Raw genomic sequence first — 14,294 nt, 5'->3', positions numbered from 1 at the left:
TAATACTCAACTCAGCTAAAGGTGACTTTTAACTCAACTCTCTAGCTAACATTTGACTCAGCTAACCAGTGCCAGACTTAGCTAGGTACAACTGTATTCAATTAACTAGTTAGAATTAATGTCAGGTAACTAGATAACATTTAACTTAGCTAGCAAATATCTCACTCAGCTAGCTAACACCAACCTCAGCTAGTAGCATTTAACTCAACTAGCTAGTTAACAACTAGTTAACTAGTTACTTAACTAGCTAAGATTCAAGTCTGCTAGATAGCTAACGTTCAACTTAGCAAGCTAATTAACATTTAATTCAGCTAGCGTTTACCTCAACCAATGAACTAATAATCACCTCAGTCAAGGAGCTAACTTTTAACTCGGCTAACTATCAAACATTTAACTCAAACAACTACCTAATATTTTACTAAACTAATACAAACTAATAGTTAAGTATCTATGTATCTGTCTGTCTGTCTTTCCCTCTCTATGATGCTTTCTGTCTGCCTGTCTATTCTCCCTTTACTTATCTGTCTCGTTCTGTCTCCTCTCACTGTCTCTCTCTCTGTACACCTGTGTCTGTCTCCTTCTCTCTCTCTCTCTCTCTCTCTCTCTCTCTCTCTCTCTCTCTCTCTCTCTCTCTCCATGTCAGTACTGGGCGATTGTGAAACAGGATGGAGGGAGTACGAGGACAGGTGTTACTATTTCTCCACTGATACAAAGACATGGCATGAGGCTCTGGACGAGTGTCTGAGAAAAGGAAGTCATCTGATGAGCATCATGAACCTTCATGAGAGGGTGAGACAGGCAGAGGGTAGTGGAGTCTCATAATAAAATCTGAAACTCAAAACAAAAGTGGGGTGAGAGCCTGAAGGCTCTGGTGGTGTGGTGTATAAACGTTGATAAACTTACTTTACGTTAATAAACTTAAAAGTACTAAACTGTGTGTGTATACATGTATCGCCCCCCCCATAAAATCTCAAGGTTCTATGCCAAAAAATGTACAACTGAATTTATATCTGAAAATGTAGATCTAAGAATCTCAAACAGCATGATATAAAAAATATAAACATAGACAGCTAACTAACATTTACCTCAGCTAACTATCTAAAATTTAACACAACAAATAAGTCCCCTCACCAAACTAGCCAATATTTAACTAGGTCAATAAGCTATACATTTACCTCAGCTAACTATCTAAAATTTAACACATTGAAGAAGCTAATCGTCACCTTACTCAAAAGCTAACATATAACTCAGCTAATAATCTACATTCACCTCATCTAAACATCTAATATTTAATTCACACAGCTAATTAACCGTTAACTCAGATTATAATCTACATTCACCACAGCTAAACATCTACTATTTAATTCACACAGATAATTAACCGTTAACTCAGCTAATAATCTACATTCACCTCAGCTAAACATCTAATATTTAATTCACTCAGCTAATTAACCGTTAACTCAGCTAATAATCTACATTCACCTCAGCTAAACATCTAATATTTAATTCACTCAGCTAATTAACCGTTAACTCAGCTAATAATCTACATTCACCTCAGCTAAACATCTAATATTTAATTCACTCAGCTAATTAACCGTTAACTCAGCTAATAATCTACATTCACCTCAGCTAAACATCTAATATTTAATTCACTCAGCTAATTAACCGTTAACTCAGATTATAATCTACATTCACCTCAGCTAAACATCTAATATTTAATTCACTCAGCTAATTAACCGTTAACTCAGCTAATAATCTACATTTACCTCAGCTAAACATCTAATGTTTAATTCACTCAGTTTATTAACCGTTAACTCAGCTAATAATCTACATTTACCTCAGCTAAACATCTAATGTTTAATTCACAGAGCTAATTACCCTTAAACTCAGCTAAAAAGTTACATTTACCTCAGCTAAACATCTCATTTGTAACTCACAAAGCTAATTACATCTTAAACATCTATATAAGCAGCTAACATTCAACCAAAGTACTTGCTCTCTCGAATTTAACTCGGCTGATAAGCTAGTCATCTAACCAGCTATTAATAACTTCAGCTAACTTCAGGCTGTTCTGAACAGACCTATTTAATATTGTTTACTAAGGATATAATATAAAGTGTATATTAAGCGTGAATAAATTAGAAAATAAATAAGAATGTTTCCTTGTATTCCCGCTTTGTAGACGTGGGTCAGTTCACAGCTCGGCCACAATATATTCTGGATCGGCCTGAACGATATCGCCTCTGAGGGGAACTGGGAGTGGAGCGATGGCAGCATTTATTACCCATACCTGGAGTAAGTATCTATCTGCACTCATCCTGACACTTTATCTTTTTTATACTAACAACGAAGACAACAGGAATTTGTATGGTGAAGGTTTTTTTGTAAGGAAATGTTAATTTACAGTTTATGGAAGGAGTCTCCAGTGTCAGCGCTTTGTAACAGTTGGATTCCCCTCTTTTTGATCATAGAATTTTTATTGAAAATTTACATTTTACATAACACCCCACCCAAAAACCCCAACAAACAACCACAGCCAAAACCAAAAGAAAGGGGGAAACAAAAAAAAATAAACACACAACCAGAGAGAAAAAACAAACACAAAAAAACAAACAAACAAACAAAAACAAAACAAAACAAAAAAAACTAACAAACATAAAAACCCAAAACAACAACAACAAAAAAAAGGGGGGGTAAGATGATCAGGAATTACAGTCCACCTCTCCTCAATCCACCACTAGGGTGCATACATCATTGAAGTAGGTAATAAATTGTGCCCATTTTCCCAAAAATGAGTCACCCTTGCCTCTGATGTTGTACTTGATTTTTTCAAGTTTTAAAAAGAAGATTAAATCTTTAAGCCAGACTGATATAGAGGGGGGTTGTGGAGAGGTCCAAGACAACAGTGTTCTGCGCCGAGCAAGTAACGATGCATACGGATTCCCCTCTTTTAACAGATAACAAGCTGCAGCTACTGTTAACACTCCAACGCGTTTACTTTTTATCCATTTATATTTACATTTTATGTCGTGGAATGTCTGAAAAGCATCTCAATCTCTACGATTTCTTTGTTTAATAACAACACCGTGTTTTATCAGTTTATCATCATATTAGATTATGTAGACGAGTCTCCGTGAATAAGCTATACCGTTTTGCTATAAAATGGTATCATATTAGAACTAGCGTATTAATATAATATTTGACTTGAATTACAGCCAGAACTTTTTTCAGAGCAGCTGTTATGGAAAATTAATCAGTACATTATGAGCAGTCAGATTTAGGAAATGAACAGCGTTGTGGTATAAAATACAACTGTTAAGGTAGTTTTATTGTGCAAATCTTGTCACTTACTTTACATATACAGTAAGTTACGGTTACTTTAAAAACATTATGTTAGTCATGATATGTACCAGACATTCACTGTAATTCAAACATACGTACCTAAATGCTAGGTGTACTGTGAAGTAAAGTGCTTGCCAACTTCACACCATTTCGCTATCGTTTATAGGTACTGGAGACCAGGACAGCCAGATAACTATAATGACAACGAGGACTGTGGACAAGTGGAGGGGAACAGCAATGGCCGCTGGAACGATGAGCACTGCACAGCATCACGGCAGTACATCTGCAAACGAGACAACCGTATGTTACATTTCGAACATCGTGAAAGATGTAGATTTAAGGGTTTGAACGCTTTACTAGCTTTTATTCATAGGTCACATTTGTCATTTTTATATGTTTGTTAGAAGTTTTTACGTTTTTAAATGCCTTAAAACACTTTATGTCGAATCCCTCTACTTTCTTTGTAACAAGTTTCCAGAGCATAAATATGATAGTAGTACCAGCTGAAATGCAAACATCATGTTTATAATGTTTTAATACATTATTGTTTCTATCCTAACAACTTACACAAGGACTCGTAAAACTGTTGTTATAATTCTAAATGTATCTATGAACGGATTTAAAAAATGAGGTCGGTGTTTAATAAATTTAAACAACAACAAAAAATCTCAGTAGTTACTTTGTTTCAGGCTATGTTTGACATTGTTCTTGCCCAGTTTTAAGTTCCACCCCATGCCAGTCTGCTCAAAGCTGCTCAGTTTTGCCTCTTTAAAAAGAAAAAATAAATAAATAAACTTAACTAATAAGGCATAGCTAGTTTTAACAAAAACATGGCTCGTTGATATTTGTGTAATTGTTAGGGGGCTTTAAAAATTACAAACCGTTTCTTTTAAAATATATATATATATATAAAGGTCCAAAGGGGCCCAAAGATCACTTTTAGGTTCTGGGTCACTTTTTGTTTCTTACGTATTTAAACATACAAAAAAGTTATGTTTTTCAGTTTGATTATTTTTAATACTTTCAAATAACAATCACAGCACTACATTCGTTCTCCAGCTGTTGTTCTTTTCTTTCTCTGTTTGTAGCAAATCCTCCTGTGTTGTGTGACATGGCAAATCATTGGGAACAGTTTGGTTCTAACTGCTACAAACTACACCACACACTGAGGAAGAGCTGGATCTCTGCCCGGAGTGAGTGTTTGAAGGAGGGAGCTGACTTGGTGTCCATCGAATCAGCAGAAGAGGAGCAGTACGTATTAGGTCTGGATCCGTCCACGTATGACCTGTGGCTCGGCTACTCCACCCTGGTGAGGGTCTCCTTTATTTACTTAGCTAAAAAAGAATTACATGCTGGCTATAAATGAGTGTGAGATTCCTATAGTAACTGTAAAGCTTATACATTGTTAAGTTTTCAGTGACTGGACCATGAGTATGCACGGTCCACATTTCTCTTCTACAGTGTAAAGGGATTTACATAGGGGCACATATTTCCTCTTCACTCAAATCAACTGTCTTTGATGCAAGTTCATTCTTTGGCAGAAATGCACCTCAATATCCTGTCAAGTTCAGCCAAACAGCACCACGTTCAGTTGGTCTGATGCAGCTACCTTCAGCTACACACACTGGGCTCAAGAGCAGCCCGATCTCACGTAAGACAGCACATCATCATGATCCACAACTAATCATTTTAATAATCACTTTATTAGCCTAGCACATTTAAGGCGTTAAAAAGCAAGAAAACAAAAACACTGCAAGGTGTTTGCAAAGAAAGAATGGAATGGAAATGGAGGAATCTTTAAAAATAAAGGTCTGTGCTATATTAAGTTTAAAGTTTTTGTATATTTTAGCATGTATAAACCATTTGGGAATACAACTACTTCTTTGTAAGGAATAATCTTTTGGAAATTATGGAGAATTTCTTGAAATAGTATTGAAGGGATTGAAAAATGAATGTAAAAGAGAAAGTAAGAAGGGACAGTTTTATTTATTTATTTATTTATTTATTTATTTCAAAACACTACATTAGAACATTCCAGTATGAAAGGTTTTAGATTCATAATTCAGAAGATGGAGGTATGGGTGAAAATCAGTGTTGCAGAATTATTGATGAATATTTATGAAAATTGTGAGCACTCCCAAAGTCTACTCTTAAATATCTTAACATAACATTGATTAAAAACGAACAAATAAATACATCAATTTCACGGAAATATAATAGTACTTCAACTATTACTACTTCTACTACTACTACTATTACTGCCACTATTACGACTACTACTAATAATAATAGTATTAGTATTACTGCCACTACTATTACTACTATTATTACTGCCACTACTATTACTACTACTACTAATAATAATAATAGTATTAGTATTACACGCACGGTGGCTTAGTGGTTAGCACGTTCGCCTCACACCTCCAGTGTCCGGGGTTCCCGCCGGGGCCATGTGTGTGCGGAGTTTGCATGTTCTCCCCGTGCTGCGGGGGCTTCCTCCGGGTGCTCCGGGGGAGGCCCCAGTCCAAAGACATGCATGGTAGGCTGATTGGCTTGTCTAAAGTGTCCGTAGTGTATGAATTGGTGTGTGAGTGTGTATGTGATTGTTCCCTGTGATGGACTGGCACCCTGTCCAGGGTGTACCCCGCCTTGTGCCCGATGCTCCCTGGGATAGGCTCCAGGTTCCCCTGCGACCCTGAAAAGGAGTAAGTGGTTGAAGATGGATGGATGCCACTACTGCCACTACTAATAATAATAGTATTAGAATTACTGCCACTACTAGCTTCTACTATTATATTTTATAATGATCCCCCCTGACTTTTACACCGGGTGTTTAAATGTTTTTAACGTGTGTGCTGTGTTGTGTTTAACAGCGATAAGCAGAACGGCCTGTGCGCTGGTCTCATCAAGTCAGGAGATGTTTACGGGAAGTGGAGGACTCACCTGTGTCGCTCTGAACATCCATACGCATGCAAGAGGGCTTTAAACAGTGAGTCTTATTCCTCTCGTAGCATGCTGGTATTATCATTGTCTCGTGATGAGTAACTGTATACAGTATTCTATCATTAACACACTGATTGTGCCTGTCTGTAGCCATTTGCCCGCTCGGCTGGATGAGCTTTAAAGGGAGCTGCTATTTGGTGGTGTCCAACAGCCATCTGATGACCAGCTGGCACGAGGCTCTGACCAGATGCAGCAGCATGGGAGCCAACCTTCTGACCATCAAAAAGTGCGCACGGACGTTACCGAACTCAATTCGTTACAGAACTGGAATGAGAATTTGTTCGATTTTGATCATTGTGTTTAATAGCTCACTGAAGTCTGTTGTTGTTTCTAGTGAAGAGGAGCAATACTTCATCAACGCTATGCTTCCCGACCTCCACCAGGTCGGCATTCCAAACGTCTGGCTCGGAGTTTCAGGTATCCGAAAGTGACATTATACACGCTGTACTGTCTGTTTAGAGAAGAACTGCTTTACTAAATGATATGTTTTCAGTTTTTTTTTACACAACATAAGGGATATATTAAAATAAAAATGTACATTTTTTCAAAAGTTTAATCTGTTTTAACATTAAGATTTCCAAATCCCAATCCTTAAAGTGTTTTGTTCATCTCATACCAATGCAATTACAGAACAAAATGTCGTGCTTTTTATTTGGATGTAATTACATTTAATGGTGTGAAACGCCCAAGAATCGAGTAACGTTAAAGCAGAGATGAAAAAAAGTCACAAAGTAAACTCCTGTACTAACTATTCCAATCAACTGACACTGGAGACTCCTTCCTTCTTTAAATCTGTTTATCATTAGGTTTAGTTTGCATGGTTATGGGAGTACCATAGCATACATAAGTGAATTAGCTGTTACTATAGAAACGCTAATGTATTAGAACTTAGTAACATCCTGAGGAATAAACATATGCCATGACTCTCTTGTCATTTTATGAATTTGCTGATTGGTGAAATATAAAAATAAAAAACTGGGTAAAAATGAAAGGGTTTAAAATCATTTAAATTTAAATACGTTTAATTTAGTTTTATTGTTAATGACTTTTCTGTTCATGTCCTCAGATATGGACCAGGACGGCACATTTCGATGGGTGGATAAGACAAATATCGAGTTTTCCAACTGGAGCCCTAATTTCCCGAAGAACACGGATAAGTTGTGGGACTGTGGACAGATTTACACAGGTGAGAGAGAGAGAGAGAGAGAGAGAGAGAGAGAGAGAGAGAGAGAGAGATTCACATTTGCTAAGGAAAACTGTAGGTCTTTTTAAAAAAAAGGACAATATTGGCAATACTCACAGATTGCTCACTTAAAGCAGCAGTATGTTACATTTATATTGAGGGATTTGGAGACCTCTCAGGCCAAAATATGTCACTGCAAGCACTTTTTGAAGGAACATTTTTATAATATCAGCTGGCACACAAATGGTGCACAAATTGCATTCAGTTTGAGCGCCAGATAAAATCTGAACATAGAAGTCTGAAAAACCTTCATGATTAACAGAAAAATGTTACATACTGCAGCTTTAAATCGGTTTTAGAAGGTGCAGGTACAACACCTGTGTCTGTGTTTGTGCACAGGGAATTATGCTGGGAAATGGGAGACAGCAAACTGCTTTAAGGTCCAGGCGTACATCTGTAAGCTGTTGGGGGGTCAGAACGTGAAACCTACAGCTGCTCCAGGTAAGAACTCGGCTGGTGACGTGAGAAATAATCAGCACGAACTTTAAGGCTGATAATGAACATGGGATAAACCTGTCTGTCTCTCCCTCTGCATCTGTCTTACTCTGTTTCGCTCTCTCTCTCTCTCTTTCTTTCTTTCTGTCTTTCTCTGCTTGACTTACTCTGTTTTTCATCTCTCTGTCATTTTGATTGACTCTTTTTCTCTCTGTTTTTCTGTCTGCCTTCCTACTTGTCCTACTCGTCTGTTTCGTTCCGGTCTTACTCTATTTTACTGTTTCTTTTATCTGTCTGTCTTTGTTCTTGTCTTGTGTGTCTTACGCTAATTATTCACCTGTCTGTCTGTCTGTTTCTTTCTCTCTATATATATACTATGTTTTCCTTTTTTTTTGTCCCTCTGTTTTTCTCTGTCTGTCTCTGTCATTTTGTTTGTCTGTCTTGCTCTATCCATTTTGCTTTTTCTCTCTGTTTCTCTCTCTGGAGCCCCCGTTTATTCATCTCTGTCTCTCTTTCTCTTTCTGTCTCTATTTTTCTCCTTTTCTCTCCGTTTTTCTCAGTCTGACTCTCGCTCTCTACTTGTCTTACTCATCTGTATAGTTCCTGTCTCACTCTATTTTACTATTTCTTTTAACTGTTGTCTTTGTTCTCGTCTTGTGTGTGTCTTACTCTAACACACTATTTCACCTGTCTCTCTTTCGCTCTCTGTTTTTTATTCTGTTTTTTCACTGTCCCTTTGTTTTTCTCTGTCTATCCCTCTCTCTATACGTTCGTGTTTTCTGTCTGTCTGCTCTATCAATTCTGTTTTTTTCTTTCTGTTTCTCTCGCCCCCTTTGTCTCATTCTTTTATCCCCCGTTTCCTTGTCTCCATCTCTCTTTCTCTCTCTGTCTCTGTTTTTCTATCTCTGTTTTCTCTCAGCTTCCCTTCTTGTCCTTTACCCTCTGTGTCTCTCTGTACTTGTCCCCTCTTTTTCTTAATCTGTCTGTCTCCCTCTTCATTACTCTCTTACTCTTACTCTCTTTTTCATCTGTTTTTCTTTTTTCATCTGCCTTTATCTTGTGTGTCTTACTCTTATTCTCTCTCTCCAGCTGCCTCTGTTTCTTTCTCTGTTGACCTTCTGTGTTTCTGTGTCAATGCCTCTTGTCTCTCTCTCTCTCTCACCCTCTGTTGCTGTTTTTTCTGTATTGTTTTATCCGTTTTGTTATTTCTCTCTTTCTCTGTGTCAGCTTTTGTCTCTCTACCTCTTTTTTTTGTCTTACAGCCCCCTCTCTCTTTCTCGTTTATGATGCTTTATTGTATATAAATTACATAATAATTACACAGTAATATTGTAAACCAATAATATAAACCAGAGTTAAATAATAAAGGAAAATGATTCAATGAAACTGTTACATCTCTATGTCTTTATCCTTCTCTCTTTTCTATATGTTATACCGGTTTGTCTCTCTCTCTCTCTCTCTCGCTCCAGAATTTCACTGTGATCAGGGATATCTTCTCTACGGGGATTATTGCTATCACTTTGAGAGTGAATCGGTTAAAACGTGGCAGGACGCTGAAAACTATTGCGTCTCCCAGAACGGACACCTGGCCAGCATCCACAACCAGGAGACAGTCAGCTTCATAACAGGTGAGCGACAGACAGCTGATCGTCGAGATACCCTTTCTATCTCATGCATATTATTCATCATTAATCAGATTATCCGTTGAAGCAAGTGTGAAACTTGGGCATGAACTTTTTTTCTTGGGAGCATGTGTTAGCTCTTAGCGGGTGGGATTTGGCTATGACTAAAGTGGAAAAAACTGGTACTAAACTCATGACCTTCAACTCATGGTTCATATTTCAAACTTTTGCTGATCTGCTTTGTTTTGTTTGTTATGGTTTATTCTGTGTTCTGTTTATTTTTTCTTTCTTAAGCTCACATTACCAGAGCTTCCTGGATCGGACTTAATGACATCCAGCAAGAGGGGAACTTTAAATGGTCTGACGGAACGCCTTCCGTACGTAACACTCCTTAAAAGTCCTTCAAAATGTCCTTGAAGTAAACGTTCTCATTTTAACCCTAAGGCATAGCCATCAAACAACGTTAAATATTTACATCCACGTTTTAGTTGTTTTTCTGTTTGTTTGTTTGTTTATAAAACATCTTTATTCTTTTTTTTTTTTACTGTATATCTATTTTTATATGATATTTGTTCTTATGAAACAAATACATTAAGACTTCTTCAATAAATTCTCTCGGACAAAAGTATAGCTACAAATCGCAGGTTTAATTTAATGCGCTCGTTCTAATAAATAATTGTTTCTATAGCAACATAGCACAAATGATTCCTTTCTCCGTTTAACGTTCATGGAAGGAGTCTCCAGTGTCAGTGCTTTGTGACAGTCAGACGTAAAGCTGTAACTTTTTCCAAGATGGCTGGATGATTCGAGTTGTGTTTTGCGATTTCTCAGTAACAAGCTACGTGGTTTTTTTATTTTATTTTTAAACTCCAAGAGTCACTATAAAATAAATGATAACTGGAACTTACTTGTTCTGCAGATGTTTCACAACATTGACTGCAACTTTAAGCAAATAAAAAGTATTACGTGTTGTTCTTTTTAACGAATAAGGATTTTAACCTTGGCAAATGGCTGTGGTGTGAGAGGAATAAAACACTTCTGGATATATTTTTATTATATAAAAATAATGAACTTTAGAGTGGTAACAGTAACTCTGCTTCATCACACCGGCCCATCACTGATTATCTAACAGTAACAGTATACCCTGTCGTATTTCGCTTCATTTCTTGCACGATTTCTGGTTTGCTGTGTGCAGGAGTTCTTGCCGTGGGGCGAGGGACAGCCGGATAACTGGGACGATGAGGACTGCGTGCAAATCCGCGGCACGGAGCACTTCGAGACGGGAAAATTCAACGATATACAGTGCTCTAACACCTACCCGTTCATCTGCCAGAAAGGTGAAACATGAGTGCTCTTCTAAAGCGGTGTAAAGCTGTGCTCAATCCATGTGAATGCATTCGTCTTTATAAACATTATTCACGATCAGAGTGGCACGATCTTCATCTACCCTTTATCTTTCTTGTTTTTAATCACACAATATTATCTGTATTTACAAATTTCAATAAACAGTCTGAATATATTGTCAGCTTTCCGGAAAAGTTTCATTATATTATTAAATATAAGTTTTATAATATTCAGACTAATGTGATGTTTTGATGACTTCAGGTAAAGGTGTTGGTCCTCCACCAGTTCCACCCACCTCCGGACCAGGTACGAGTTTCTCTCTCCTTCTCCTTCTTTTTTTAAAAATTGTATTTCATTTTCAAATTTACTTTAACTGCAGTCTTATTGTTAAACAGTCGTGCTAATGAAATACCGCCCCCCCTCTTTCTCTCTGTCTCTCTCTTTCTCTCTGTCTCTCTCTCTCTCTCTCTCTCTCTCTCCGTCAGGTTGGAATGAGAAGTGTGGTTCGTGGATTCCTGACCCCTTTAATGATTACTGCTATCACATTATTCCATTCTCCCTGCGAAAGTGGGCTGAGGCTCGTGCTGACTGTGTGTATCAGGGAGGTGACCTTGCCAGCATCACTGAGCCCTTTGAGCAGGGCTTCATTCAGGGTATGCACACATATACACACACACACACACTCATTGCTGCTTTCATTTGTACATTACTGTATGTATGGCCTCAGTGACACGGAAACGCTTCCATATATGGATTCAGTGACATTCTCACATTTCCATATATGGTCTCACTCACATGCCCACGTTTCTATATATGACCTTATGGTTAAGCCCACATTTCCAAATATCGCTGACTCGCTGACATGCCCATATTTCCATACATGGCCTTAATGATAAACTTACATTTCCATATATGGATTTTGTGATATACCCATGTTTCTATATATGAACTCACTGACATTCCCGCATTTCTATATACGGCCTTAAGGTTAAGCCCAGATTTCCATATATGGATTTAGTGACATGCCCACCCAAATTTCCATATATGGCCTTTGTGATACAGACTGTCGTAGACCAAATAAAAATTTGATTTTTAAAACCTTTATATAAAAGTATTAGTATGCCAATACTGGTCATGTTTTAGCCTATTGCATAAAGCATTTTACTTTGATCTTATTTATTCATTTATTTGTCTTTTTGTTCGGCAGCTCAAATCCAGTCGATTCCCTCGGGCGTGTCTCTGTGGATTGGAGCGCACGACTCTGTCACAGAGGGAGGATGGGAGTGGATGGACAGATCTCCCTTCCGTTATATTAACTGGTCTCCAGGTGAGATGGAGAGAGAATATATAAAAATTAATCATCAAATAATATCGCATAACCAACACAGTCTGACCCATACCAAGTCACATGACCTGAGCTGGATTAAAATATCTGCATGGTTAAGGTTTGGTACCTTTGGCGAAAGATTTCCTCTTCATTTAGAGAGAAAGTGTATAAAGCAGTCCTCCTTCGGCCATGTCACGTTGGCTTGTTGTTCCAGGGAACCCGGATGATTACGGCGGTGAGGACTGCCTCTCCATCTACATCAACAGCGGCCTATGGAACGACGACAACTGCGATCATCGCCGAGGCTACATCTGCAAACGCCGCGGTACTGAAACGTACACTCGCATGTGATCCTTAGTGTACTTCATTCTTAGACGAAATTTAATGAATTTTAATATACCCCATACTCTTCTATTTTCTTCATGAATTTGAGGGTTTTTTTTTAAAGGTTATTGAAAATAAGTAATTTTGCGAATAGATAGCATGAATTCCGCAAAAATAAAATCTAAAAAAAAAAAAAAAACAACTAATAAAATAAAAAATAAGTAAGTAAATAAATAATTAAATATTATGATCCACAAATAAATGATTCAGTTAATATTCACAAGAATATAAAACGAGATGCAGGAACCAGTTCACAAATATATTTGCGCCGCCGAAACACGTTTATTTCTGGAAGTGCATTTATGCATCACGTGGCATGTGTTTGACCCGCCCACATTACTCAGAACCAATCAGATTTGAGCTTTACATGCGCTGTAGCTCGGATTGTGGGTTTGCCAGGGTTGTTTCTCTCTCTGTCTCTTTTTAAAAAATAATGAAAATAAAATTAGGCTACTTTGAATAATATATCTCTTTGTATATTTGTTTGTGGGTTTCATTTTATTTTTTGTGGAACTCCTGTTATTTGTTTGCAAATTATACAACAAAAATACCTCCATGATTGTTTAAAGAACGACTGAATTAAGAAATTGAGCTAAGAACATAAAAATTCCATTTCATTTTGAGTAAATATTTAAATCCGATAACTTTGACCAATGTGTCACGTTAAGGTCGAGACCTAAACAGCTACATTTAAGGTTTTTAATGTCTGAAGCCTAAACAACAGATATTTCACTGAGACGTCTTCTCTTATATTACAGGAAATACACCAGATCCTCCACCACCTCATGACGGTACGTTTGTTATTGCAAATCATTAAAGTTTGAAAGGGTTGCTTCTTCATCACCTCATGTTACAGTATACCACAACTACCATATGGATTTTATCTTGTCAGCGAGACTCACGATGTCGGTTTTATTATTTTCACATTGTTCAATTGTAATATTCTCATAGTTAGTGCTTTACTCTACGTGCGCTACTCCAGTAACGGTAATGTTTGTCTCTCTCTCTCTGTCTCCCCGCTGTCTCTCTGTCTCCCCCCTGTCTCTCTCTCTCTCTCTGTCTCCTCCCTCTCTCTCTGTCTCCCCCCTGTCTCTCTCTCTCTCTGTCTCCCCCCCTCTCTGTCTCCCGCTCTCTCTCTGTCTCCCCCCCTCTCTCTCTGTCTCCCCCCCTCTCTGTCTCCCGCTCTCTCTCTGTCTCCCCCCCTCTCTGTCTCCCGCTCTCTCTCTGTCTCCCCCCCTCTCTCTCTGTCTCCCCCCCTCTCTGTCTCCCGCTCTCTCTCTGTCTCCCCCCCTCTCTGTCTCCCGCTCTCTCTCTGTCTCCCCCCCCCTCTGTCTCCCGCTCTCTCTCTGTCTCCCCCCCTCTCTGTCTCCCGCTCTCTCTCTGCCCCCCCCCCCCCCCCTCTGTCTCCCCCTCTCTCTGTCCCCCCCCCCCCCCCCCTCTCTGCAGGCTACCTGACAGCGTACACATGTGAAGGCTCCTCCATGGTGCTCCACTGTCCCACAGACAGCGTCATCAACATCCAGTCTGCTTTCTACGGCCGCCGCAGTGACAAAATCTGTCCCTACATGGAAGGGAGCCAAGGTGAGCGGTTCAG

At 38.5% G+C, this 14,294-nt stretch overlaps 1 protein-coding gene across 1 annotated transcript in view; it reads left to right on the top strand.

The window, feature by feature from the left end:
• Window positions 1–14,294, top strand: part of LOC108279015 (macrophage mannose receptor 1) — a 35,993-nt gene that overhangs the window by 2,019 nt on the left and 19,680 nt on the right. Inside the window, exons 2-20 of the mRNA XM_017492891.3 lie at window positions 644–789; window positions 2,183–2,295; window positions 3,509–3,642; window positions 4,431–4,651; window positions 4,884–4,993; window positions 6,216–6,331; window positions 6,436–6,571; window positions 6,680–6,762; window positions 7,412–7,531; window positions 7,928–8,029; window positions 9,493–9,651; window positions 9,940–10,022; window positions 10,841–10,982; window positions 11,251–11,295; window positions 11,475–11,642; window positions 12,197–12,316; window positions 12,531–12,641; window positions 13,459–13,491; window positions 14,147–14,281. Coding sequence (XP_017348380.1) covers window positions 644–789; window positions 2,183–2,295; window positions 3,509–3,642; window positions 4,431–4,651; window positions 4,884–4,993; window positions 6,216–6,331; window positions 6,436–6,571; window positions 6,680–6,762; window positions 7,412–7,531; window positions 7,928–8,029; window positions 9,493–9,651; window positions 9,940–10,022; window positions 10,841–10,982; window positions 11,251–11,295; window positions 11,475–11,642; window positions 12,197–12,316; window positions 12,531–12,641; window positions 13,459–13,491; window positions 14,147–14,281 — 2,277 coding nt within the window. The remainder of the gene's footprint in view (window positions 1–643; window positions 790–2,182; window positions 2,296–3,508; window positions 3,643–4,430; window positions 4,652–4,883; window positions 4,994–6,215; window positions 6,332–6,435; window positions 6,572–6,679; window positions 6,763–7,411; window positions 7,532–7,927; window positions 8,030–9,492; window positions 9,652–9,939; window positions 10,023–10,840; window positions 10,983–11,250; window positions 11,296–11,474; window positions 11,643–12,196; window positions 12,317–12,530; window positions 12,642–13,458; window positions 13,492–14,146; window positions 14,282–14,294) is intronic.

The sequence above is a fragment of the Ictalurus punctatus genome, chromosome 18, assembly GCF_001660625.3.
Source record: "Ictalurus punctatus breed USDA103 chromosome 18, Coco_2.0, whole genome shotgun sequence".
Lineage (NCBI taxonomy): Eukaryota > Metazoa > Chordata > Actinopteri > Siluriformes > Ictaluridae > Ictalurus > Ictalurus punctatus.
Note: the sequence above shows the minus strand (reverse complement) of the source record. Positions and strands in the feature narration are given on the sequence as shown.